This window comes from Scophthalmus maximus, chromosome 2 (assembly GCF_022379125.1).
Source record: "Scophthalmus maximus strain ysfricsl-2021 chromosome 2, ASM2237912v1, whole genome shotgun sequence".
Classification (NCBI taxonomy): Eukaryota; Metazoa; Chordata; class Actinopteri; order Pleuronectiformes; family Scophthalmidae; genus Scophthalmus; species Scophthalmus maximus.
In genome coordinates, this window is record NC_061516.1 from 30,273,680 (window position 1) to 30,297,509 (window position 23,830).

At 43.0% G+C, this 23,830-nt stretch overlaps 1 protein-coding gene across 5 annotated transcripts in view; it reads right to left on the bottom strand.

Annotated features, from left to right (window-relative positions):
* LOC118300011 (serine/threonine-protein phosphatase 2B catalytic subunit alpha isoform) overlaps positions 1-23,830 on the bottom strand; it is a 61,247-nt gene that overhangs the window by 18,171 nt on the left and 19,246 nt on the right. For all 5 annotated transcript variants that reach the window (XM_035624049.2, XM_035624052.2, XM_035624050.2 and 2 more), the window contains exons 2-8: positions 18,156-18,356; positions 9,362-9,486; positions 8,675-8,786; positions 8,105-8,250; positions 7,023-7,162; positions 3,686-3,763; positions 2,688-2,782 (exon numbers count right to left, since the gene is read on the bottom strand). In XM_035624049.2, coding sequence (XP_035479942.1) covers positions 2,688-2,782; positions 3,686-3,763; positions 7,023-7,162; positions 8,105-8,250; positions 8,675-8,786; positions 9,362-9,486; positions 18,156-18,356 — 897 coding nt within the window. The remainder of the gene's footprint in view (positions 1-2,687; positions 2,783-3,685; positions 3,764-7,022; positions 7,163-8,104; positions 8,251-8,674; positions 8,787-9,361; positions 9,487-18,155; positions 18,357-23,830) is intronic.

The window sequence follows — 23,830 nt, forward strand, 5'->3', positions numbered from 1 at the left end:
CTTAACAAGGCCCAAACCCCATGGGGAATTTCATTTAGTTGCCAATAACTGATATCACGCTCTGATCGGCCTCTTCTTGTTCCATAACAGTTCATCATCCCTATAAATTTTTTGCCCATGATAACAGAAAACCGGAGGGAAGCCCGCTAATGACCGGAGTGGTAACAGATGGGTGGGCATCTGTAGCCAGAGATACTCTCATCACTGGCACTCGTGACACGGGGGGAAAAAACGAATTCCCTGCTGCGCTGGCGTCATCAACCCCCTTAGCTTCCATCCTCCTATTTATTCCAGCGACAGGGCCAATAGCCTATCTTGCCACTCGGTTTCCCTTCTCGTCTCTACTGCCGACCAATCAGCGCGTGACTGCCGTCAGGAAAGAGTTAAACAAACTGACCGTCCAGTTTGACCCAAGAGTGAACCGGAGTGATGTCACAGCCCTTTCTCTAGGGAGCAGTGCTTTCCTCTTAAAAAATAAAGATTTAAGTTTCCACTCCCATAGTCCTGTTTCTAACTCATCATGAAACAATAATTTGGTTATATAAAAGGTATAGCAGCTGTGCAATGAATCTAAATCAATGTATACTTCTCAGTTTTGGGGCTGAAGTAAAAGATCAGCATCAGCAGCTTTGGCAACATCATAGTCATTTCACTTTTATTCCATTCCAGCACCATAACCATTAGTTGCTGGCTTGGACCAGTCAATAATGATGCAGCAAAAAACTATTCCATTAACACAAAACTGCAAGCAATCTCCAAAGTGTGCACCTGCCAAGTACACCCCCTCCTCTACACCGCCCACCCCTCCTTCTCCCCACTGCAGTCACTTCAGGACTCCAACAGTGAAAGCTCAAACTGTGCAAACTGCTAAATCACTGCTGCTGCGTTTTCATTTAACACAGCTTTCTTGCCAGCGCTCAAGTGTCTGTGCCACTTGTCTGACTTCAATGGGTCGGGGGGGGGGGGGGGGGGGGGGTGCGCGCTGGGTGCAGGGGTCAGAGCTGTGATGGACAGCTGGTCAGCGCCTGATGCTGACTGCGAGAGCAACAGTCGACCTGAAAGACACTGGAGGGATGAACGGGATTATGAATCACGTGTTGATTATATCCTGACTCAGCCACAAGTTCAATTTACTGGTAGTGGAGGAGGTTTTCCTTGCCTGCTTGTGTTGCCTCGTAGATATCCTCCGCCCCCCTCTGACGGGAGGTGCACTTCTCAACGCCCCCAACCCCCCCCATGTGGAGGGGTCTGGTTGGTTAATCTGGCCAACTCCAGCACCAGATTGATGGGACCTCCCCTTTAAAATTGATGTTCCCACTCGATTGGCCATCAATCACGGGACATGCTCAGTGGGCTCAGATCTCTGCTGGCAAGGAGCTAAGAGCAGAGCAATTCATTACAGAGGCTTTGCTTCTCCCAGTGAACCCCACCCACATGAATGATTAGAGGAGCATCATCAGGACTGACAGGACTGTAGTGGTTAGCTAACTCTGTCCCCTGGAACTGTGGAAATGTGTGTGTGTGTGTGTGTGTGTGTGTGTGTGTGTGTGTTCAACATGTTGAATAATTTTACAAGCATGCAGTGATGAACTAAATGGTCCAGCTAGGTAAGAGGCATCCATGTGTCTAAATGATGACAGACAAAATGATTTCAGACACTTGGACTGTTCCATATCGAGCTGGAGAGGTGCGAATGACTTTCCAGGCAATTTTGTTGCCAAAACTTAAGGCGGCGTGCATCTGACACCACTTTGTTTGTTTGTTTGCGTTGTGCTGTGTTCACTGTGAGCCCTCGGAAGATTAGTTGGCATGGAACAAATGGGTTCCTAATAATAAACAATGAACCAAGCAGGAACATGTCGCCTCGCTGTTCCTTCACTGTGCAGGGGAGGGGGCACGGAGGCAGCTCTCATGGGGAAAAAGTGCAAACAAATGCCACCTAATCTGAGGTCAGGGAAAAACAAGGAAAAGGACAGCCCCTTGGCTCCCTTGCATTATGCTCTCACACCGGCTGCACCGCATTATAAAGCTCCTTTATGGCATTTCATCAGGAGAGGCATTGCAAAAACAGCGTGCACCAGCACCATTGCCCTCTTTCCTTCCCATTTCCTTTCCTCCGGTTTGACCAACACCGCCCCCATCCAAACATGCCCCCACAGCCAAAGCAGATACTGTCTGTTCTCCGGAGGGAAAGTGCTGACTCACAGCACGCAAGACGAGCCCATCTTGTTGTGTGGGCTCCGCGGCGCAGCATAGGGCGCCACCAGGTGCCAAGTGGCACCGGGCCACTTCGTTTCAACCAGCTCTGTCCCTGCACTGACCTGACTAAAATCAGTGTCACGGCGCTTTTTGTCACTGAGAGAGGGAACAATACTGTGAACAATATGTTACGAGTAAAGGGCAGAACAGTTCACCAATGGAACACTGACAAGCTGCACACACTGTTCAGTTGATGCCAATACCTAGATGTAGATGTATTATTGATTTGTATATATTTGATTTATTTAAGGCTGCTGAAAACCTTTTGGACAAAAGGCAGGATTTTGAGCGCTAAACTCATATTCCCTCAAAAATAGCCACCCGCCAAACTGAACCATGTTGCCCTGAGGCAACGTGTGAATATGACACTGTGGTATTCATGTTACGAACCAATGTTTATTTGATAATGATCAATTCCTTGTCCTTACCTTTGTTGTTATAGACATCTAAATAGTTGGGTGCTGAGAAGATGGTGATAAGGGACGGGAAGCCGGTGGTCTGACTCTTTCTGTACATGCGATATCTGGTAAAATGAGAAGTAAGCATTAGTAAACATGACAACATTTGATTGATGGGTTACTCAAGATTTAGGGCCTCTTGTTTTCACTGGGACTGTATGTGTGTTGTGAGCTGGTGCATGAGCCAGGGGGGTAAAGCTCGTGTGGCCTCAGGAGAGTAAATCCCCATGTTACAGGTAGAAAGTGCTCTGAAGTAGTCGTCACCCTGCACAAACCCAACGAGGCTTCGTCTCTCTGGGCCCCCTGTGTGCCGTGTGTGGTGGTTTGCAAAGCTGGAATGGAGTAAGCTTTAGGTAAACAACGCACTAACTCAGGTGATTCTAACTCAGGTTTTCTCTCCCACATCAAAAAAGAGAAGAAGAGAAACTCAATAACATTATTACATTTGTGGTCTTACAGCGACTTGGGGCTGAAACCTCATCAGAGACATGGCGAGGTGTCCCGTGTGGCTGCGCGGTGGGAGTGCAACTGTAAACAACTGTGTGCTGTGCCTCCGCTGAGAGGGAGAGCAGCCTGACACATCCACCCACCTGCATGTTTCTTAAAGACCAAACATTTCAAAAAAAGCTCTCTGGCGCCCTCAGAGAGCCAAGGTGCACTGTTACTATAACTTGTTGCACTCATATCTTTCAAAAAGACAAACAAACCAAACAGTTCTTGACAAGATCTGCATGAGTCATACTTGTCATATCAAATCCACCCCACTCACCCCTCCTGCTGGATTCATTTTCATCTCATGGATTAACACGACTTCTCTCAAAGTTCAGACTGCACCAACTCTGCTCTCCAGACAGGCTCGAGCAAAACCCCACTGCACCCAGGAAGCTTTCCGTTTTAATACCATGGACCGAATCAGTCTGCGGTGTGACGAGTGCAACGGGAGAAGATGAAATAGTTTCGACACTCACCCAGCATCCTGCGCTTCATGAGCCCGGATGATAGATAATAAGTTATTGTGTTGTAGAAAGTCACAGACTGCAGGGTAGCTGTTGAATAAAAGAGACAAACACAGGGTTTACTCATACACAAAGACAAAAAGAAAACAATCTCAGAAAGATCAAGAAAAAAAGGATCGATAGAAGTAACTAAATAAATCATGAGGATTATTGATTGTGCTCAGAGAAACAGTGAATATACAAAACCGAGTTCAAGTTAAATTTGTTTTAGAACCAACAGTGGATCAAGAAGTAGATTCCGTCAGGAGTTCGGCTGCAAGTGAAGGCTTTTCATGTCAACTTTGAATTCCTCCTGAAATTTTGTTTTTAAAGTAGAAAGTAGTCAAAAGGTATAATGGCTTGTTTAACTTTTAAAATGTAATTCTGTAAGAAGAGTAGTTTGATCCTTCTCACATGGAGCATTTTCTTTTAGAATGAACAAAAAGTGATTCCTTGTGTGTGTACCCTCATGCTGTTCTTTTCAGACTCGTGAGCGGAGAACCTAAAACACTTACAGTCAACAATCAAACTAGAGTGAGGTTTTCCATCCCACAAACCGGCCTTCACTCAAAATCTCTATTCCTGAGAAGATGATGTTATGAAAACTGTAGTAAACCGTATTACATTCAAGACTTAACATGGTTAAATCCCCTGCGGTCATCAGGATTCCTGAATCGTGGGCTGCTGTGTAATGAACAAAGTGACAGCTCCCAGTGAGTGAGTGACACCCTTGCATTGAATGTGAAACACTTGGTGAGGTGGGCGAAACGCCTGTGTTATTTGCCGTTTCATCTCAGACGTTCGGCCTGATTAAAATACCAGTCACTTTACAGCTTTTGCAGCAACGGGGATGAAAATCGGGACAAGTTACAGCCTCTTGTGAGACAGACAGTGGATAAATCAAATGAGGGCAACTCCATTTTTCATGTAAAACACCAAAACCTCTGTGGTTCAATGAAGAAATATGGTGACGATGATGATGATTTTGCACTAAATTCTGTAACCCTAGTTTTAACACCCACATGCTGCAATTCAAAACCAAACTATACACTTTCGACAAAGAGCTACCATGAGATCAGCAGCTGTTGCACAATAAAACCAGTTGTTTGTTAAACTGCTTCTTAAAGACATGACAACTGTACCAAGACAGTTACGGAGGCTTCACTGCATCTCTTAATACTTACTCCTTTGGGGCAAGTTTCCCATGAAGGGTTGCATAAATCAATTAACTTTGAACTTGACTGGCTTGTTTTTGTATGCATGCTTATCAGATACAGTAGCATGCATGGTGTAGAGGTAAACATATGTTGAATTGAAATTGTGTGAAAATCCATCACGACAGAGTGACTTGAGCTAAGAGATAAGAAAGGTTCATTAACAATCACTGTGCATGTGGACATGAGGACACACGAGTGCCTGACTGTCACAACAAACATCTGCTGGGAGGGATGTGACAAGGAAGGAGCGGTTTCCACGAGGGAATTAAAAATGCAATGAGTTTTGTTTTTTTTCATTTTGGAAGAGAGAAGAAATTGGGAATAAATGCTCTATTTCTCACTTGACTTCCTGCAGCAGATGTAGATATGTGCCATATGGAGCCGTATGGTAATCTCGCCGAGGTACATTTCGGCCTACTTTGTTTTTTTTGGCATTTAGCTTCGAGCATCTCCCCATCTGCCCAATGACAGGGCACAGATGTTAATGAGCTCCTTGGACAACATGAAGAGTTGTGCGGGAAGTCACTTCACCATGTGCAGACAAATTGACACTTGTTCACTGTGTCAAAATAAAGTTGATTTGATATCATTCGCTGGGATTTACACCAAAGGTAAAACAAAAAAGTCACTTATCTATGTTGCTCAGTGAAGGCTTAAATGAAATAAAACCATATTTGAAATGTGCAATTTCATGCCATAGTTGTGTTTGTAAAAGTGTTACGAGCGAGCCCACGGAGCAAGGGGGGAAATAGTGGTTGCTGCAAAGACAGGAGCCACAAAGAGGCTGATGGTTTCGGGGGCAGCGGTGTTGAGGAACGCTGCTTCTCCCAGTCTCGCTTAAACTGTCCCATAAATCCCGAGTGCCAGTGTAACGCCAATTAGTGACCATCTGACTGATGAAAACAAGACTCCAGAGGAATTTTGACCGAAAGACAGAAGGTTAACGAGTACGCTGGTACAACACAAACATGTCCCATCAGTCGTTTGACGTAAAAAGGCCACATGCTGAACATTTCTGTTCGGCCTCTTGTCAGTAGCAACAACGTCAGTGTGGAAAACATCGACACAGAGCCGGCTGTGGATGCTGCTACCAACAAAAGATGTAAAAACGATCAGGCAAAATATTCCACTTCCAAATCCACAACAGTGTCAGCGCTGGGAGTTCATTTCTAAGCATGGACATTAAAATGCCATTAAGTCAGTAGTTATGAAACACCTGCTATTAAAAAAAAGGGAAAACAACAACAGAAAATGAATATCGGGGAGTCTGAAGACATTTCTGACTGCTTCTGTCGGCTTGCCCCCGGCACGCCAGGGCCAAGTAAGCATCACTCAGGCCGTAATGAGCGAAGGGAGCACAGAACGCACTTAGAGACAGGACTGTGCCTTGTGGTAATACGCCAGTTCATTACATTTTGTGACAGTCCGAACTGCCTGCTCCAAGCATTTCCTCTGTTTGTTCAGTTACTCAGCTCTACTGAAGCTAATGTGGGTTACATAAATACTGGCGACGGTCTGAGGAGGAGTCTGGGACGACTCTAATCGACGCCATGTTCTGAAAACTGATGGCCTCCTCCTCACGGTGGAGGAGCAGCAGGGGCAAGAAGACGGAGAGATGAGAAATGGAACTTTGGCAGGAGGTTTCTTGATTTATCACCTCTTTGACAAGATGATGGTTATCTCCCCCCGTTTTTGTTTTGTCTTACGACACTTTTTGATGATTACCTGTCTTTATGTTCAATAGTCTATCTGGGAACATGTGCATTGTCTTGAAAATCACTTTAGTAATAAGGTTTCCACAGATAGTGTTGCCAAAACTAATCAGTGAGATGATTTATTTTTCCTAAAAGTAGACAAGGCACCAGATGAGAATACAAGCCTTTTTGAAATGCAGCTACTGAGGTCATGCTCTTGATTCTTTGACCAAGTAAATAGTGCTGGTTGACGTGGACACTGTCATATAGGCAGGGATGAAAAGCAGTGGTTATCTATCAGGCGGTCACCTGGAATCATTTATGCAATTTTCCAAAGTGAAAAGTAAAAAAAACAAAAAACATAACACAAATGTAAATTGTAAGTGACACCACACTCACCTGTAGAAGTAAGAACATCCTCGCACTGTGTTGTGCGTGAAATGTTCTTGGCTCTTCTCATTCCCAAAGTCCTCCAGGGGGTCGGACCACAGCAGATCGCACATCGGTCCGTATGCTGGAGGCTCTTTGAATCTGTCTAGCTGTGGAGGAAAATGTGAGCACTCTTGTCAGCCTGTTTGACTGGAAAAATTACACATGATGCGTGCGTACGACTGCAGAGAAAAATACTGGACGCCGCTGCTGCTTCTGCGAGAGCCACGCTGGCTGCTGCTCCTGCCGCTGCCACGATCATTAATAAACCATGACTCCAACTAACACATTTTACTGAAGTGATGTTGAATTCTGTTCAAGGAAGAAATGAGTGTGATATTTAGGATATTCGTTATGGATGACAAGCCAGAGACAGCTCTCATCTTTCAGTACCTGAAAGGCTTCTTTTTATTTTGAAAGACGTGAAAAACAACATGATAGCAGCTATTCTTTTGGAGCAATGGACATAAATGACTGCTTTCAGCCAAAGATGGCTCGATCTCAAACAAAAGCTTGTGGATTACTGGATGGGTATCATGATGGACACTTCAATAGAGAAAATTATATTATGCATGCCCTCTGATTGCCACCCAAAAGTCCATTTGGAATTATTGAATTAGTTTGAAAGCAGGATCCGACTCTTTTTTTTAATCAGTGGGAAGACCAGACCGCTGTGTCCAAGTCCCGAGCAGCATTTGAGACAGATCCGTGAGAATCACTTCACACACTGCAAGCTAGGTGGTCTATTTTCAAACACATCATGCTAAAATGAATGAATTCATATATATATATATATATATATATATATATATATATATATATATATGTATATATGTTTATTTTTTTCCCTCTCATTAACTCTGAATGAATGCAGAAAATACATGAAGTGGAGAGAAAGCACCAAATTTCAACAAATGATCTGTATTCGTAAAGCTATTAACAGCCACCTGCTGTCTCTCTCACGCTCACGCACACACACACGCGCGCACACACACATGCACGCACTGTAACTTTATGAAATTATAGAGAAAATGGTCTCAAATCGGACATACTTTCCTGATGTCGTCAAGATTTGTGATTTCTGGAGACAGTCCTCCGTGTACACATAGGAACTGCTGGTTCATAAGTGCAGCCAGGGGAAGGCAGTCGAAGGCGTCCATACATGCGTCATACACCCTCTCTGAATACTTAATTCTACCTGTCATGGGGGGGAACGGGGCAGGGAGAAGAGAGCATGCCAAGTCAAACAACGCAGCTCTCATACATTGGTGCAGTGTGCTGGTGTGAGACGGAAAGGCTTTTCAAAGTGCCAAAAAACTTCCCTAACACATTTTAAAAACAGCACAATTTCACAGGGCTTTTGTGTGGTTCTTTTTTTCCTTCTCTGTCCGAGTCCAACAGAAATAGTTCTGACATGTGTAAATATCAAGAAGGGAAAAAAAGGACGGACTGAATCTGTACCAGGCCAGAGGGCACTTTTAAGTGAGTGTTTGAGATCAGTGGCTGAGCTGGATGCATAATACACAGCTTTTTTTAAAGAATAACTCAATTGTCCATCCACTCTGTACAAAGCTGCAATTTCAATCAAAGGTAAAAAAAAAAAAAAAAGGAGCATTACTTACATTCCTGCTTAAATGTGAAATACTCTGTTAAATGTCTACATTCATGATTCCCACGCAGCAAAAACAGTGTTTTGGGGTACAGGATCTTTAAGGCCCACAAGTACAGCACACACTGAAACAGAGAAGAACAAAAAAGAATGCAGAGGGGAAAAGTTAGCTTGTCATCTTTATATAACACTGGAGGGATAAAACAGTATATCAGACTGTCAATTTCAAAGTGTGGCACAATACAAGCAATTCATCTTATGATAAAACATTCATGCAGTTCATTTTGTGGCACGCGTCGCGCTCGCTGGAAGAGATGACAAACCTTCAGAGGAACCATCGGAGGACAGTTACAGCACACTCCATTAGAACATGTTTTATTAATAAAAGTATCATGTTTCAGGCAATGACAGGAAATATATACAGTCTCGAAGTAAATTCCTAAATGCAGCCCCAGATTAAATACATGCATTTTGCTTCATAAATCTCCGTCTTTGCATAACCCTAAGCTACACTGTGATATTTGCTATCCAGGCTACATGTGAAGTTATTAGAAAAGCCTATTACCACTCCAATATCTGCAGCCCGATTTGATCTACGCTCAAAGAAAACTATTAATAATTGCAGCTTCTGTTGGGCACAGGGTGTGTTGTCACACTTGATTAGGTGCTCGTGAGGACAAAAACAAACACACAGACTCACTTCAATACTGAAATATCCTCTGTCGACATAGTCCCCCAGGAAAAGGTAGCGCGTGGAGGCTGGTGATCCTCCTACTTCAAACAGCTTCATCAGGTCAAAGAACTGCCCATGGATGTCTCCACACACTGGAATAAGGCACAGAGAGGAACAAGGGTACATCAGCTATTTTTACGACTGAGAAACGACACATGAAAGCATCTAGAACACGGTGAGAAGCCTTTTGCTTATTTCCATATTTTGCATCAGATGCAAAGAGGCTCATATCCCAGCAAACCTAGAGTAACGGACAATAGAGGATTGTTTTGCGTCCCGTACCCTGGACAAACCTACTTCAGTGGTCTTTGGTTATTATGGAAACAAGAGTTTATCTGGCATTTCACTTACATAACCCTTAATTAGCTACAATTTCTTTATTTTATGAAAATACATTTATTTGTATAAACTGTGCATTTGTGACTGAAAAAGGCACAAAGGTGATGGACCACTGTCAGCTCCACAGCCCACGCTTACAGCAGCAAATTATGCAAAGAATATCTGAAAAGAACATTGAAACAATCCTGTTTTTTGCCACGGGGGAAAGATACCAGGTGCTTTTCTTAACTCCAATGTCACTTAAACAAGGAAATTAATCTAATGCGTTCCAACAATCAGTTTGTAGAAGACATGTGGCAGTGAAAACAAGATCCATCAGACTTGATTGAGTCCTACGCGTGCAAACTTGAATTCTTCATTACGAGCCATTTTCTGTATAAAGTCTTTGTCCAATGTGGAAATGAATCGCAAAACTGGCTTCAGTCTGCATGTCTCCCTTTCTTGCCACATCCTCTTTCAACCTGTTTATAACCTTGAGGCATTTTAACTGGCTGGTTAGACTTAATTTGAACACACCTATCCTTGCCAAATACACTAAAAGTTCATTGGCTGGAAAAGCTTTCGGTAGTATCCATTGCTAAACATGTCCCGTTACGTTAATGTGATTATAAATCGGGCTTGTCATTGCGATTACAAACAGATAATTGTGAAGAACGTGTTCACCTCATCCCCATAGTGCTGCTGACACATTACATATCGCTTGACTCACTTCCTCTATGGTATCAGTTCTGTATGGCTGCGAACAGCACAGCAGGCAGCTGTTAAATAGAATCAGGGGAGTTTTCTGTGGCGAACACGTCCACGTCAGAAAATCAGCGACCGCCCATCCGTCCACCTGGATTGGTTTCCTGGGACCCTACGTGACCCATGGCTTTGTGGCACCCCGGGGAGACAAGAGGAGCAGAGGCCACAGGAGATTTGCTGCTTAGTCCGTCTTCGACTGACAGGTTGCATGTGAGGTCATCCGATTTAATAGCCTTTGGTCAATTCTGTAGCTCCTCTAAAGGTTGGCTCAAAGGGTCGGTTACTGAACGTATTCTTTATTGCTGATGAATCAACTCATCAGTGGTGGGTCCAAGCGTTTTGGTCAAAAACAAACAAAGTGCTTTTTTCTTTATTTTAATCAAAACAACAACTAAATGTATACTATCAAATCAAATCAAATCATTTTCTTCCATATTCACTGGTTTATGTGGTAAATGAAAAGGAATAATCAAAGGAGTGGATGCTGATTCAGGGAGACGGAAACCGTGGTTGTCTTAAGCAGAAGTATTTATGATAAGAGCTCAATATAAATCAAGGAGATTTCTGGTTCGTTTACACAGATCAACAAGGTGGTCAGTGTATGGCGCCCCAAGACAATCTGCCTGTTCCCGGCCTCTGTAGTGTATTTAGTTTAGAGTAATGTTGTCATCTCCCTGCGACTACGACACCTCGAGAGAGACTTCAGCTGCTCGATGATTGTTGTGGCCACAGACAGGTTGACCTCGCTTGGTGCCTGAGAAGACTTGTCTTAACAGTTTCTCAGGGGAGGACAGACAAAATTCCACCGCAGTAACAGAGCAAATCATTTGGTTTTTTTACTGAAACATTAATGAAAGCTCTGTCAGATCTGAGAAGTCATACAGATAGCCACTATGGTACAAATATTACATGACATCTCCACCAATTAGAGCCACATACATATTTGTATTTTTATCGGATGCAAAAAAATTGAATAAAAACAACAACAAATTATCAGCATTTTATAGAACAGGTTGCTCAAATCAAGCGATCTGATTGGTTCATAGCGGTGATATAAGGGCAGGCGACCCCCTTACCTGTGATATAATGAGCATATACGACGGCCTGTTGTGAGCTATAGCTTAAATATATTGAGAATATATGATATAAATTTATATATATATATATATCGGCATTGGCCACTGACGTGTAAATCAGTCGACCACTAGTGTCTGTATCAGTACACCGTCTTCAGTACTGAGGTAAACAATCACATACACAAGAACACATGTACTTTATAGGGGACATAGAAATGGAATCTGGTGAGAAACCCCGGGAGATCCCATGGTCTCATTTCCCGGCATTTAACCTTATTGTAGCGGCCTTTCCCCAGAGCCAGCTCCCCTCCACAGAGAGGTGATCACAATTGACACTGAATATATTCAACTTTGTACTGGCCTGGGTTGAAACCTGGCTTTATTCATTTTCTGCACAGGAGCTGTGGTGGTGTCCTGTTATTGTTTCGTCAATCAGGACATTTTAGACAATGCTGTAAAGACTGAAGTCGGAATAAGCCTTAATTAGTCTAGTAATTTTAGTTTAAAGTGCTCAGCACATTACTGATAAGCGAAATGGATGGATGGAAATAAACTGGTCAATGTGTGGGACGTACCTCATCTCCAGAGCAAAATCTACAATATGTTTAAGGCCATGAAATGTTTCAGCCATGACCTCTGACGCGATGATTCACCGTCACTGGGCTAAGGCTACAACGAATACCAGGACATACATATAACACAGCAAATTGAATCAATCCAGCCAGCGTGATCAAAACCGCAGTTAACACTAATGGACACGTAATTCGATGATAATGAGTAATCCGCCCTTTTAGGCTGCGAGGCCCCTTCTTCACCTGAGAGCCATAAATAACAATCAGCAATATTCGCCGTGGACGTCACTGTGGTGACACCGACGATAAACATGGGCATCCACATCCATTTGTCAAAGCAATTATTTTTCTTGAAGCAATCAGCTAATTAACTGATTAACAACAGGGCGAACTGATCGCAATCTAATTTGAAAGGGACAGACTTTCTTCTTTTTTTTTCTCGCAATGGTGTTTGTGGCTTTATGAACTGCATCTAGCAGCAAGAATTACAATAAGAGCCGGTGAAAAAGTCTTTCAGAGAGATGCCCAATTAGTGGGAGCTGGAGGACAGTGTTGGAGAGCAATTATCTCCAGTTACGAGCCTCGTGAGACAGCACGGAGAACCAGCTCTCCTTGACTGTATCGTAAACCTCCGCTTTACCATTTGTCTTTTATTAAACCCACACTGTGTAACTGTTTAAATCCACAGTAGGGACCAACTTCAAAAAGGAGCCTTGTTATTCGTGTCGGATTTTCTAAAGATGTCCTTACTCCCTTTGGGCAATCAAGCCAAGTCCACAAACATGAAACACTGGTCTATTTTAGACTGGTTGTACGGTTCCTGGAAAACTGATTAAATGGAACCGAATTGGCTCAAAATGATGTTAATTTTGTTTTTTATACATGACACTTTTATATTGCAGTGATCGAGGAGCGGGTTGGCTCTGTTTTACATATTGTGCTTCTTGTGTTTCACCTCATGTATTTTCTCAGAATAGCCTCTCGTTTGGGGAAAAAAAAAAGATTTGTCTTGAATTTTTACGTGGCCCTTTGCTGAGTAACGACAGGTGAATTGAGAGCAGGGATGTTCATGGTTCATTTTATTGAATGCATGATTTGAATCCTTTGTGTGATTGTTTCATTTATGATAAATACACTTGGTCTACTTGGGTGATGCTGAGGCTGTTTATCGCTATGGAAACATCCCAATGGCAGCTTCAATCACTGAGGTAAAAAAAGGAAACTCATCTAAGCTGCTGCTGACCCGATAAAGGCCTTTTGTGAACGTCACCATTGGCAACAATGAAATGCATCTATTGTGTAGAAACACAGATGGATGCAAACATCTCCCCTGTAAAGCAATGGTTGTAAAAACATTTGCATGAAACTGCTCTTTTGTACGATTCTGGCTGAAGGGACGACCACCGAGAGAATAATTATTGTGGGAAAAGTAGTAAGGGCTACATTCACAACACAACAGTACGTTTTTTTTGTCAAAACTCTCAGTATTCTCATGTTTTCAGAAGTAGCAGGGGGGAGTACAGTGAGGGAGTGCAATTTCACCTGAAGCACTCATTGATCAAACTGTGTGTGGGAAGACTGTCCCTTTCAGCTGACCCTTTGAAAAGCTGTGTCTTGCTGGTGAGGAAAACTGCAGGGTGACACGGGCGACGGCGGGAGTTCAATCACAAGCTGAAGAAGACCGGGCGTAATAGTGATCACAGTGAACCGCAGTTACCTCGTCCGTGGGAGCGCGGACGACGCTGGTTCGATGCAAATCAAACAGAAATGCTAGAGAGGCTCACTCCTCCAGCTTGGGGCTCTTGCTTAATCACAGCAAACACACAATCGGCTCCAGTACACCTACAGACGCGCTCTGCCTCCCTCCCTCTTGTCACACAACACACAAAAACGAGGTGTAAACCACAGCCCACATAAGAAGAGCAGGTGGGAGTACATTATCTGGAGTGAGAAACAATTTGTTCTGGCCATCTCCTGCCCGTGTGCTAAAGTGATCTTCCTGAGTAGCAGCATATCAGCGGGCAGCAGCTATTGAGTGGGTGGTGGGCATTACACAACCTGGCTTCAGAACCTACACAGGCCAACCCAAAGACCGGGCTCATTGAGCGAGAGAAATCCACGGCGGGGCCGACCGCGGCAGATCATGGTTTGATTGAGACTAGATGATAACAATTCCCCAGGTTTTATGATGGCACTCTCTGTGAGCTAACATCCTGCAGAGCAGGCGGAGGTTGAGCTTGCAGTCTGTTATGAACATCAATCTGTATATAATGTTTAGGAAGATGTATCAACGGTGAAGTAGCAACATAAATGTTTAGATTTACAGTAGATGTCAGATCCATTCACTGTGTTCTTGTAGACCACTGGTACCAAACCCTGTAGAAAATGTATCTTTGAAGCCCATTTAATTGATATTGGAGAGTCCAAAAATATATGCAATTGATCAATTGGCTGGTGGTGATTTTAAAATAAAAAATCATCACAACACAAAAATATTACTGTAGGTGAATAAATCCTGGCCCACTAGGAGAGATGTGCATCATCTTTGAATTTTGGTAGACTAACAAATTGCACAACATGAATACATCGTTTGAAATTATTATTATATCTTTTATGTTTGTTTAGTCGATGTTCCGAAATTAGTTTTTAACAGCAGTGAGGGAATGATGATACAGTTTCTAAATCTGTAACATAATTACACAGAAAATAGTTATTCCAAACAGAAGAGGGACTAGGGGGTTTACGGTTCCCAACGACAGACTCAAGCAGCACTGACTTTTTACCTTATTATTATTATTATTTTTTATATATATTATTTCTCAGCTATATAATTCAAAATGTAGTAAGGAGATAAGCCTTTCATTGTGACCATTTGATTCATTGAATTATGTGTTATATTGTGATTTGCATCATTATCTTGATATGAAATTACTAATCTCCCGATATGAGATTATGGCCATATTCTACTGCCCTCAACACATAAACCCTTACATCTGCCATAAACTAGTGTCATTCCGGCCCATTTAAAGGTCTTGCTTCAAAAACCATACATTGTAATATTGTTGCACAAGATCCTATTGGAGAAGCCCATTGGCCTTGCAACGATGCCAAGAGCAAACATTTCTAAAAATACTAACAGCTCAGGCAAAAACAATCTCGGAAACACTTTAGATTCCACTGTGCAGTTCCCCTCAACATCTCATGAAAAAAACCACGTTCAGTTCAAATGGAAAGCCTTGTGTGTCTAGCTCCAACACGAGCATGAGCGGTAGAGAAGCCTGCTGTTGCCTGGTGATGTGGCTGCAGGAGCTCTATTGGTGGGTGACTTGTGCGAAGGCCATGGGAGCAGCTTGTACTCGGTGGCCTAAGCCAGCTCTGTTCATCACACACTCTCTCTCACACACACACACACACACACACACACACACACACACACACACACACACACACACACACACACACACACACACACACACACACACACACACACACACACACACACACACACACACACACACACACACACACACACACACACACACACACACACACCTCGCCCATGAAATCCCCACCTGCCATCTGGCCCAACCAGGAAGTGAGTGTGAGCAGAACGGAGAGAAATAGAGATAGCCGACATGTCATGGTGCTTTGCATCTATGATAAATATTTACATACTAATTTGCTGACCATGTGTCGTGCTGGAATAGGAGGTGTGCTAACGGAGAGCGAGCGACAGAGAGAGAGAAACAGTCCGTGAGCTTGACACAGAAAGATAAAACATGGCAGACAGAGGGAAGAGGGGTACTGAGAGAAACAAAGAGATGTTTATAGAGAACGGTGTGTGAGTTTGGAAGCGAGCTTTCGAGAGGGAGACACAGCGGGTTCACGTGCACACGCAGCAGAGAAATCCTTGTTGAAGAGGACTAGTGAGTGGGAGAGGGGTTGAGGCAGGGGTGTTGAGTGGGAGGGAAAGAGGTGCTTCGTTGCTGCGGTCGTGTACAACACACACACACACACACACACACACACACACACACACACACACACACACACACACACACACACACACACACACACACACACACACACACACACACACACACACACACACACACACACACACACACACACACACACACACACACACACACACACACACACACACACACCTCCTCAGGATCCTCCACTCGCACACAAAACAGAAGCCGTCCACCGTTTCTGCGTAACACAACACAGAAAGGAGGTTCACTGTGCCGGTCCATCATTTGACCGGTTATAAAATGTTCAACTAAAGGTATGTTCGCTTGTGACACAGATTCTCAGAAGTTAAAAATTCAAATAGCCAACAAATACGGAAGGTCAACACGGGAGCACGTTTTACACGCGAGAGAAACGGTTGAGATCAGGTCGAGGCAGGAAATCGAGTAATGTTTTTTATATGTCCTGCAACAGACTCCGACGCACGTCATTAGTCAGTAATCTGATCTCGACCCCAGGCCTAATACCAGACTTTTGAGCCAGCATTGTCATATTTTAATCTTTTGAAATTGCTATCTGTATAACAAAACACTGTGACTTTAAGAGATTTATTTATTCATCTATTTTTCGCTCTGATCACAGGCACAGCGAGGACAGGCTCTGAAAGATCACAGTGTATTATTCTTGTGCATATGTGTTTGATTTTGACAAATAGTCCACTGTCTCACTATGGAAATGAACTCATTTCGTGGTGTTTAGTTTAAACCGGAGGATCTTTTTTTGCCAAGAGTTTCCGTCCGAGATAGAATTTAATTTGTCTGCAAAGCTACAAGTGCTGATTATTCTTTTCATCCCTCTGGGTGACGTACTCGCATGATTGTTCAACATGTTCATCTTTTTTTATTAAACTCCACGCTATTTAAATTCTAGACAAGATATTCTATTATAATAATGGCCTCAGTAAACACTGTGGACCCGCGCTTAAGGGCCGTGCATTCATGAATGTAAGTAAGGGTGAAGCCTGTCGAATATGAGCATGGGCCTCTCAGGACTATATTTTGGGGAAGATCTCGGTATTGGGAAATGAGAGGTTGCCATGGATCCCACAACATCAAAGACACCTCATCAGAAAGTCTAATGGAGGAACAGGCCACTTGACCAGGAAGAAAGACGACAATAGACCTGTGCATATGTATCAGCGAGCCTCCGACTACAGCATGTTCCTTCACAGCGGCAGGGGACAATGAGCTGAACTGACAGAAGAAGTTTTCTGTTTTACCACAGTGGTTAATATCTGTGATTTAAAAAAAATTAAAAGCTGGGAAATATGTCCTGTTAGCATTTAGCAAAGTTAGCAAGTGGTTTTAAATTGACCTCTTAGTTTTAAAACAACAATATTCTGTTGAGCTTCTCTGTGTCAGAAGGATGCTTCGATGCCAGTGAGAAAGTGGTGCCAAGCTCGTTAGTTTAGCCAAAATTGGATGAATTAAAGTTGCACTTTTCCTCAAATAAAATGCAGTGTTATGGCTAGTGACATTGCCCATGTGTGGCCTGAAGGCACAGCGACTCACTCAATTAAGAAAATTAGGTTTTCCTCCGCCTGAAAGTAGAAGAAGTCCTCTCTTGGGAGAGGACAGAGTGTGAGCGTTTTCATTTTTTTTTCACGTCTGACACGTGTGTGCAAGTTGTCGATATATCCTAATAGATAAAACACACGGGCAGGGCAGCAAAAGTTATTTTAATTGACATGTAGTGTCGTGTAACTGTGATTAAGACTCATGTACTGTTAATTCCTGTGGCAGTCCTTACAATGATAGTGAATGTTTGAGGTAATAATTTTGCATTTTGAATTTCAGAGTTTTGCATTTGGGAGAGAAAAGACACAAAGGAGTATAGACACACACCAACACAAGTGCAAAATAACTAATCAGTAATAATGGCGAAGTTGGTGACCCCGCATTTAAAGTGACACCTCTCGGAAAAAATACTTTGTTGGCGGTGACATCCAACTGTGTGTGACCAAAACACAACGAGCCTCATTTGTGTCCTGACCTGTCACAGGAGCCTCGATGTCCAGCAGGTTCTTCTCTGCGCGCAAGATGGCGGCCCCCTCCCCTATGAGCCTCAGGGCCACCGACTCCTCCACGCGGCCCTCCTTGGTTAGGTGAGCTTTCAGGACGTCCACTTTGGGCTTCCCCTCGCTGTCAAACACCTCTTTAGCTGTCAGCCGGTGACTGGGGGGGAATGGGACAGCTGCAAGGGTAGACAAAAAAAAGAAAAGAAAAAAGGGATCATTAAGGATCATAACATATTTACAATGATTCTATATACTTTTCATTGACAAAAAGGCTCATGAGGACACAACTGTAATTCCACATCACATTTCAGCTGTTTGATTACCAGGTACTTTGTACCTTCCAGGGGATCGACTCCCAGCAGGGAGAGGGAGTCGGTGTTCACTTCCACGCTTCCAGCCCTCCCTCTGAGACAATTTACCAGATTGCTGCTATGATCCATGAGTCATTCAATTTTTACAATATTTATAACAGACCCACACGGTTTCTGGTTTGCTTGGCATTGCTCATTGCGCTAAAGATTACACCTTGAAAATGAAGCGGAGAACTGAGATATCGGTTGTTTTATTAACATAAAAAACCTTTCATGTGAGGACAAAGTCTAAATAGCATAACAAGTGCATTATCTTTCAGGGTTTAATGTGTAACCGTCTCTATAGAAAAACATGCCCCGTTTTATGTGTACGAATAGAACAATAGAGACATTAACTTCAGTCTGACATGCATGTTTGTTAGTCTCATATTTCATAGACGATAGTCTTATTTGTCAGTCACAATTACTAAACAATACAATTATGTATGTTACTGACAGGCAGCATTTAATTTTAATCAAAGCCACAACAAATCTCAATTTGTCAATTTCCATAATTAGGATAGTTTTTTATTACAATTCCTTATGCCCAAGTATTATTGATACAACTGACTTGTGATCAACTGATTGTGTATGGAGTATTTTAATTAAAAACCGTAAACAATCAAATCTTATCTACAACATAAACTTTACATAGTATCTGAGTTTTTAGACAGAGTTAAAAGAAAATAACCACCGAACAAGCAGAAAGCCCACTTTGTGACTCTAATAAATGGACCTTACCATTAAGCAGTTGACATCAAACGAGTAACAAGGAAAGGTTTTTGTTTTTTTTTTACAAAGAAACCATTATCAAAGGTACTTTTAGTGGCCTCCACCGAAGCAAAGGCCCTGCGTGTTAATATTTCCTTGTTATTGTGCAACCCTCCTCATGAACATATAACTCACTGACAGAAAAGAAACTAAAAAGACATAATTAAAGATTCACATCCAGTGGACTTCAATTCAGCAGCTTCACCGAGTTTAAAAAAATAGGACACGCTCTTAATTAACGTGCACTTGCAGACTTTGCACATTGCACACGGGTGTGAGTAATGCACTAAGCCTGCAGCGAATACTGTTGAGTTGGTGGCTCTGTGTGTGTGTGTGTGTGTGTGTGTGTGTGTGTGTGCGTGCGTGCGTGCTTGCGTGCGTGCGTTAACATCCATCCATCCCAAAGGTGACATCAGTAGTAATTAGACCTTCCTGCACTTTATCTGTGTCACATTTAGTGTCAGACGGTATTTGGGATCTAGATATGTACTAGTTAAAGCTTTTTTACAGCTGTACATTAAAACTGCCAAGTCACGGGACTGTAACCGAAAATAACCAACACATTTCACTACATTTGTTCCAAACTGCAATGCTCGACCCACTGAGATAAAACCCGGACATTGCCTGAAGCCAACAAATGAAGTGGAAACCTATTTGTGATATCTGAAAGTCAACATTATGATGCTGGCACGCTTAACGGAAACTAGGATTCTTCTGCCTAGCTGTTAATTATTTGCTCTCTAACTGCAGTTTTAATGCTCTGTGTGGCATCAGTGTATTATGGCTCTTTGTCTGACCAACCTTTACTTCCATTTTCCCCTTTCCTGCAACCATAAACAGGAAACACAAAAAAATCTGCATTTCTAATACTGAAATGATCCAAATGGGCTCTCAACACAAACGTTGTTAGAGCCAAAAAGAAATCTTATGAAACTGTATAAACCCAGTGTCTCCACTCAGGTATTTGGATATTTTTATCTCCCCATCTGAGATAAAATTACCAAAGGACCCAGGTCGGCCTCCCCAGAGCACCTGCTGTGCAACTTTAGCCTGAGGCCGGGGCCTTGTGGCCTGAACGAGTACACCACGCTGGCCCCCGAGATGCATGACTCATACAATGTGAACACTCGTGGACTATTGCGAGTCTGTTTGGCGACGTTTTCCACCTGAAGAGAGAGACAGGTCTGTTCTTTAAGCGCGACAGCTGGGTCGAGGCTTCGCCCCACGATTAAGAGCATTGCACTGTGAATCACTAAACACTGCAAAATGGGCTATTGGTTTTAGTCGGCTGTCATAATAAACTCCATAGAATGTGTGTAGCACTGTCAGATAAGGGCAGAGGTCGAGCTGCTTACATTATTTTTCTTAGCTCACGATGTTAGCCAATTAAGTATGATTGCAATGACAGGTAAACTCCCAAGAGTAAGCCACAGTAAAGCACTTTGAGCTAAACTTCATCAGACTAAACCAAATGCTTTAATTACTTTGCAAAATGACATTCTGTTTGTGTGGCAAGCTGGTAGCAGACCCTCTCCATAAATGATAAATGATTACAACATGCCAGATGATAAAACAATTGAGTTTAATGAGGAAGATGCATGGGAGAGCCCCATATTAATGGCTATAGTGATATTTTTGCAGTTATTCTGCATTCGTCACACACTGAAATATGACCACGGCCATACAGAATATGCACATCCAGAGGTGATGGGCCAAATGTAAACCGCCGAGATGAGTAAACAGTAATTTCTGCATAAGATTGGTGTTCCCACGGCGCAGCAGTTGTTGCTATAAGAGTAACTGTAATCCCATCTGCTCCCATTAAAGTGCCAAAACATAACAAATTCTAAAAACCAAACACCAAAGAATAACATTATGCTTCACTCGAAACAACTTGAATGGAAGCTGTGGTTGTTGGCACACTGGCAACCTCTCGACACATCACCCTTCCATTTCCTACGGCCACGACAATGGAAACAGTGTGAACTTTCCCCTTGTGGAATTTCTAACAGCCCACTTATTAACAAGGGTAACACCCACCTCTGCCAAAACATTACACGGCACATTGTAATGGTGCGTTCTACGCTCTGAAGAAAAAAGGTGTTACTCCTATGAAGAAGAAAAAAGTCTGGAGCTAAGGAAAAAGCACAACATGGATTAACAACCCAGTCAAGGAAGAATAATCATCAAACTGCTTTTGTGTTCAGTTACCGGAACAAGAAAATAAATGGTGGTGTTGAATATTGGACTAAATAATGGGCAACATCGTTCTCAGTCAGCGCAGTAATTAGCCAATCAAATATGAGCTATTGGCAGTCTAAGTTGGACAGAAGAAAAAAAAGGCACAACCTGAAGCCTTTTTTCCTCCCAAACAGCAGCATCTGAACATTCCCACACAAAAACGGTTGATTGTTGCAAATGACCCTGTGCATCTATCCATCCTTTCATACCGGGCTCATGCAGCTGTGAGAGCATAGTCTGACCCGAGGCAATCTGCCTGCAACTCCAGTATGACTCAAAAAACGGTCTCCATTAGCCGGCCGCCTTCATTAATTTTTACCATTTCTCTGTTCCCTTCTGTTATGTAAGCAGGAAATTGCACTGCAGCCTTGAATCTAGCAGGAGAGAAATGAGGAGGGAATGTGAGTGTCAGAGAGAATGAAAAAAAATGGAGTCTGATTTTACTTCCCCTGGCAGTTTGTATTAGATTATTCATGCTAAATCAACTTGAATTTGATTTCTTTTATAAAAGTATTCTATCCTGTGTTGGTCAGTGGGATTACCAGCGACATTTAACGATTTCCATACAGTGGATTACAACTGAGTCTTAAGTCCTGAACTCACAAAGCTTTAGATCATCGACCGCAGCAGCCACCTTTGTTCAGGCCGCAACCGTGAACGGAATAATCACGGCAGATTACTGGAGACACTGAGGTGCGATTCTTGAGAAGTCTGCACCACCGGGCGCAGTGCATCTGAAAACTGCTGTGAGGCAGTGGGAAAACAGGCAGCTTGAAATGTTCAGGTTGGTGTAGTTCAGCACTAATGCGATCTCTCTGAGGAATGAGACAGCAGGAGGTGCGCAGTCATATGGTGCTGGACAGATCAGCTTAATTGGAGAATGTGAGACAGACTGTTGCAGAGCTCACCAAGCAGCCGCTGGCTTCATTTAGTGAAGAACACCGAGTGCAACCACCGAGTCTGGACTGATCTGGCAGGTCAGATATGTCTCGCAAAACCTGAATATCATTTTCCTTCCTAGTCTCGTCAGTCGTCCTATGGTTCTGTGCACTACAGCTCACATTCAAACATACATCAGCACATGCCACACGCAGCCATTATTCAGGAGAAATTTCTGGAAGTCAGACAACTACTTCAGAGCAAACCAAATGTCAAAATATGCCTGTACTTTGTGGCTGTATATCATCAGAAATTGTTCAAGAAGTGCTCTTACTGCAATAATACAATTCTACTCACAATCAAGTTGATTCATTTTTAATTAGTACAACTCCTGACAGCCACGGTTCCACTTTATTTTCTTCAGCTGCACAGCAATACGACATTGACTCAGTTTGCCCCAGACAGACAGTGAGAGACAGATAATAACCGCCTCTGTTTGAAAAAAATATTAAGCCTGCATTTGTCTGAGCTAGGTTGGGATTGTGGCCAGTGAGTGGGCAATGACAAAACAAATGAAATCCTTTAAAAACCATACAGATACAGCAGACTGCTTGGCAAGAAAAAGCAACAACCTTTCTATTCAACTCCAGGGCCAGAAACCCAAGTTCTGCAATGCACAGCATCTTTCCATCAGCTCCCGAATTGATCGCCGAGAAATTGATGATGGAGCATGATGCAGTTGGAGCGGGGGCGGACTCTGGGCAAGACTCATGGTTGTCACTGGCCACGTCAAACACTCAGGCCACTTCCAGAAGACAAGCAGCCACACCAGCAGTTTTCCTCCCCGATGAGACTCAGCATGACCAGTGGTACCTTGACCAACAGGAAACGGAGACGGAACAAAAACTATATCTGAGTGCAACACACTCCAGGTCATACAAAGCATAGAATACCCTAAGTAATCTGACTGCATGATCATACTTTATGCAAATTCAGTGCAGCATCTGACCTCAAAGCGAGACGCTGATTCCTCATCACACAAAACAGCAACACCCTGATCTATTTCGCTTTTCAAATGATGGTGCTAAAGGCAAAACTGTGTTGAGTGGCATGCAACAGTGTTTATGAAAATAAAGCTGCAGGTACAAATGTTAAAGTTGACATATTATGCTTATATTCAGGTTTACACTTTTAATTTGGGTTACCACTTGCAAAGTTTTAAATGCTCTAATGTTCAGAAAAGGCATCAGTGTTCTCATACTGCCCATTCCTGCAGCTCCTCTTTTCACCCCGTCTAAAACGCCTGGATCTCTTTTAGCCCCGCCTCCATATAAACCCCAGTCTGCTCTGATTGGCCAGCCGTCCCAGTCTGTTGTGATTGGTCAACTGAGTTCAAAATGTGTAGGAAA